This window comes from Penaeus vannamei, chromosome 15 (assembly GCF_042767895.1).
Source record: "Penaeus vannamei isolate JL-2024 chromosome 15, ASM4276789v1, whole genome shotgun sequence".
NCBI lineage: Eukaryota > Metazoa > Arthropoda > Malacostraca > Decapoda > Penaeidae > Penaeus > Penaeus vannamei.
This window is the reverse complement of record NC_091563.1, coordinates 41,141,125-41,146,124: the sequence shown is the minus strand read 5'-3', so window position 1 is coordinate 41,146,124 and position 5,000 is coordinate 41,141,125. Positions and strand designations below refer to the sequence as shown.

General features: G+C 41.5%; 2 protein-coding genes across 2 annotated transcripts in view; both read right to left on the bottom strand.

Moving 5' to 3' along the window:
• Positions 1–983, bottom strand: part of LOC138864181 (serine-rich adhesin for platelets-like) — a 12,897-nt gene extending 11,914 nt beyond the window's left edge. Inside the window, exon 1 of the mRNA XM_070130249.1 lies at positions 933–983. Within this exon, the coding sequence (XP_069986350.1) occupies positions 933–983 (51 nt within the window). The remainder of the gene's footprint in view (positions 1–932) is intronic.
• Positions 984–2,712: 1,729 nt separating this feature from the next.
• The window catches only part of LOC113807033 (uncharacterized), a 21,063-nt gene continuing 18,775 nt past the window's right edge, over positions 2,713–5,000 (bottom strand). The window contains exon 2 of the mRNA XM_070130816.1: positions 2,713–4,405. Within this exon, the coding sequence (XP_069986917.1) occupies positions 4,293–4,405 (113 nt within the window). The 3' untranslated portion in view covers positions 2,713–4,292. The remainder of the gene's footprint in view (positions 4,406–5,000) is intronic.

Sequence of the window (5,000 nt, the reverse complement as noted above, 5' to 3'; positions counted from 1 at the left end):
CGTCAGCAATTACATTTATCCAACACTTATATTTATTTCAAACAATATTGTTACCATTGCTCCTCGTCCTCGAACCGGAATTAAACATTATTTTGATTTTACGATTGACCGTTCGTGGATGGTGGGGGTGGGGGGGGGAGAAGACTGTTTTCCGACCGGATTCAAAACAAGATCCATTTTTTTTTTTTTTTTTTTTTTTTTTTTTTAAGTCAAAGGTTTCACACTAAAATACAGCGAGTGTGTGAGATTTCGCTTGATTGGGAGAAATTTTTTTTTCTTCTTTTTTTTTAAATCCTTGGGGAAATATAGTCTTTTTTTTCTTTTTTGATTTTAAAGCTTAAACCATGTGGAATACTAATATGTTTAATATGTAGCGAGTGTGTGCTTTCACCCATGACTAAAAGAAAACTATTTTCAAACTAGAATACAAAATCCGATTTTAATCTTTAAAACAGAATACCACACTAACACGAATTACAAAATCCCTTTTTAATCTTAAAACAGAATACCACACTAACACGAATTACAAAATCCCTTTTTAATCTTGAAGAGAATTACAAAAACCCTTTTTAATCTTGAACAGAATACCACAAACTAACACGAAATACAAAATCCCTTTTTAATCTTAAGAAGACTACCATATTCTAACACGAATTACAAAATCCCTTTTTAATCTTGAACTGAATATCACACACTAATACGAAATACAAAATCCCCTTTTTAATCTTAAAACAGAATACCACTCTAACACGAAATACAAAATCCCTTGAACTGAATATCACACTCTAAAACGAAATACAAAATCCGATTGAACAGAATACCACACCAACACGAAATACAAAATCCATTTTTAATCCTGAACAGAATACCACTCTAACACGAAATACAAAATTTTACCCTTTTTAATCTTGAACTGAATACCACACTCTAACACGAAATACAAAATCCCTTTTTAATCTTGAACCGAACACTACACTAAACATGTCCTGAGTGTGTGTGCTTTTCCCCCGCCCGTTCCGACACCGCTCCGCCCGCTGACACGGTCGACGGGGCGGCGCTGTGTCGGATGTGGGCGCGGCGGTGACTGGGTATCCGAAAATGGTTGTATTTCCTGATAAAAAGTTGGAGTTTGAGTATTTTTTTTCTCTGATTTCTTGATAAAAAGTTGGATTTTGAGTATTTTCTTCTGGTATCCTGATAAAAAGTTGGATTTTGGGTAATTTCTTCTGATATCTTGATAAAAAGTTGGATTTTGAGTATTTTCTTCTGATATCTTGATAAAAAGTTGGATTTTTTTTTTTTTGGGGGGGGGGGGGGTGAATATGAAGGTAAATGGATTTTTGAAAAAGTTGTTTCGAATTCAGAAGGAAATTTGTTTATGTTTATGTTGATTTTGCCAACTTGAACTAATAATATGGAATAAATAAATTAGCAAATTAATAATGACAATTTTTTTTTCTTTTATCATAAATTAACAAAAACCACATATTTCTCCCGCCATGCCACGTAACCTTGTCAACTGAGCAAACAAACAAACAAACAAAAAAATCGCAATAACATTGTAAAAAATATATCTCTAAATGGTTCAGCTCTCCCGGTCGAGGATCAAGGAGCGAGTGGAATATCCCTCTCGAGGAGGACTTTGGACTAGATGCCGGGTATTGCATGAGCCAGTGGAGACGGCCACCTGGCGCCGCAGCCACGAGCTGGGTCACACTACCACACACCTCATCAACCACACACCTCATCAACCACACGCCTCATCAACCACACACCTCAATAACCACGTCATGCGACTCTCGCACTTACAGAAGGCGACGCTGCAGAGGGCACTCGCTCGAGCACGGCTGCAGCGCCGCCGCCTTCCCCGCCACGCGAGGAAAGGCTCAGATATTTAGTCACTTCACACGCTTTCGTCCTTTCACGCCAATATTACTATAAGTTGGTTAACTTAAAAGAGTTGTACGATATACAATGAGATCATTAAGTTTATAAACCATGATTCAGTACAAGCAGAGGCTCGCCGCAGCGCCCGAGGGGACACCGAGGCGCTGCGCGTGACGCCCTGCGCCCTACACCAGCTTACTCTATGTGGGCGGCGCGTCGGAGGGCCCTCGCGGCGGCAGCGGCGGCGGCGGCACGTGACCAGCGCCTCCCGGAGACTCCTTCTCGGTCCCATTCCGAGTCACTCGCCCAGACGGAGTGGCGCACGACGGGGGCGCAGAAGCGAGTCTCCCGCGAGGCCTGGGCCGAGAGCCGCCCCGGCGCCGCGGCCGCTCAGCGGAGGCGGCGACGCGCTCGGCCGTTAACACTAGGAGTTATTTCACTACCACCAAGACCTGGGGTTCGGGTCCCCTTCTGCTCCAGCAATTAACCTGATACGTTTTGGCCGCTAAAGATAACTTAGTCTACTTGCAGCCGTCGAGGGTGGGACGAGGCTGCCTCGCTGAGCCGACCGCGTCCTGCTCTACACTTTTTTTTTGAGGACGCCAGTACATCTAGGCCTACAAGCTTCCAATGACATGCGTTCCTCTTCTCGTAGATACAATATTTGGCTCACTTTCATCATTTTTTTCTTTCCCGAATTCACTCCAGAATCTAGCTTAAAAGTTTCCTCTATGACAGCAAACATAAACGAATAAATCTTTTGATGTTCTACAAATACATAATATTAATTTAAATTACAAATAAATACAGTTGACTAGCCTAAAGATGTACCTCCCCTCGGCTCGGTGATTGCACTTAGGGTTTTTTTTTTTTTATCGGTTCTTGGCGTATTGATTGCAAATACGCGAGAACGTTCTAATGCACGAGAATATACCAATTACGGAGTGTACCGCCTCACGGGTGTTGTGGGGGGGGGGGGGGGCGCAACACCCGTGAAGACGAACAGGCCGGAGGGGAGGCTTGAAAGACAAACGTTTCCATCCATACACCCAAAAAAAGGGAAAATACGATAAAAAAAAATAAAAATACATCAGAAGAGAGACACATAAAAAAAACATACGATAAAGGAAAATACGATAAAAAAATAAAAATACATCAGAGGAGAGACACATAAAAAAAAAACACAGCAAATTGCAACCGGGGCGAGAGAGACCGCGACACTCCAACTGGGTCTCTCTCTCTCGGGGTTCGTTCGGTCTCTCTGGCCTCCCGAACCCGGACCGTCCGGCCTGGGACCCTTCCGCCGCGAGAGGAACCCAATCACAAGTGACACTACAACTGTCTATAAATATCGCCTGAAGTATTTATTTACGACTCCGTGTGTTGAGCCTCGTTTAGAAAGCTATTGAAGAAGACACAGGGGGATAATAGTGCCATGCGGGTCACAGCCGAGGAATGGACGAAGAGGGAGAGAGGTAAAGGGAGATAAATAAGGAAAAGTGATAGAGATAAAGGGAGATAAATAAAGAAAAGAGAGAGAGATAAAGAAAGATAAATAGAGGAAAGTCAGGATGAGAGATAAAGAAAGATAAAGAGGAAAGTGTGGAAGAAAGATAAAGAAAGATAAATAGACAAAAGTGAGGAAGAGAGGTAAAGATAAATAGACAAAAGTGAGGAAGAGAGATAAAGAAAAACAAAATAGAGAATAGAAAAAAAAGAGAGAGGGAGATAGAGAAAGATAAATAGACAAAAGAGAAAGAAAGAGAGAGAGAGAGAGAGCGTGCGTGCGCTTCTCGGACCTCGGACACTACACGTCGACCACCTCGCCAGGAAGGACCCCAAGGAAGGGACAGGGACGAGTCTGAGGTCGAGCTCGGGGACGTTTTCCTCAAATCGACCCGAGGGAAGTGAAGTTTTCCTCAACTGATCCGAGGGAAGTGAAGTTTTCCTCGATCGAGCCAAGTCGACGGGACAGGGACGAGTTTGGGAGGTGAAGTTTTCCTCGATCGAGCGAAGGGAAGTGAAGTTTTCCTCACTCGACCGAAGGGAAGTGAAGTTTTCTTCAACTGATCCGAGGGAAGTGAAGTTTTCCTCGATCGAGCCAAGTCGACGGGACAGGGACGTGTTTGAGAAGTGAAGTTTTCCTCAAATCGACCCGAGAGAAGTGAAGTCTTCCTCTCTCGACCGAAAGGAACTGAAACTCTCCTCACTCGACCGAAGGGAACAGAAATTCTCCTCACTCGACCCGAGAGAACCCAAACTCTCCTCAACCTCCCCAGTCGTCGTGGCCCCAACCCGACAGACAGACGGACGACCTCCCTCGCCGAACCACGGACCTCGCGAAACACCCGCAGGCCAGAGGAGGACGACTCGAAACACTCGGGCTTCTTCTCGTCCTCGAGGAACTACTCGAAGGAGGACTGGGGCGAGAGGGCGGGCTTCTTCCTCGGAGTGACCTCGCTCTCGCCCTCCTCGGACTTCGAGGTCGAGTGCAGTCGCTTCCTCTGGCGGCCATAGTCTGAAGGGAGAGAGAAAGAGCAATTAAAAAGAGGAATGACAAGTATTTGGTATCGTATAAGTAAAATATTAGTATAATATAATATAAGTATAATATAATATAAGTAAAATATAATATAATATAAGTATAATATAAAATAAGTAAAATATAATATACTATAAGTATAATATAATATAAGTAAAATATAAGTATAATATAATATAATATAAGTAAAATATAATATAACATAAGTATAATATAATATACGTATAACATAATATAATATAAGTAAAATATAAGTATAATATAATATACGTATAAGATAATATAATATAAGTATAATATAATATAAGTAAAATATAAGTATAATATATACGTATAATAAAATATAAGTAAAATATAATAGTATTGGAGATCGGTAACTGAGACATTATTATGAAACGAGATTAAAGAAGAAAGAAAAAAAATGAAAGAAAGAATGAAAAAGAGAGAGAAAGAACAAAGGAAGAAAAAGAGAAAGAAACCGGGAGAAGAAAGAAAATGAAAAAGAAAAAGATAGAAAGAAAAAAGACAGAGAGAAAAGAAAGAAAAAAAAACAGAGAAAGAGAGTGAAAAG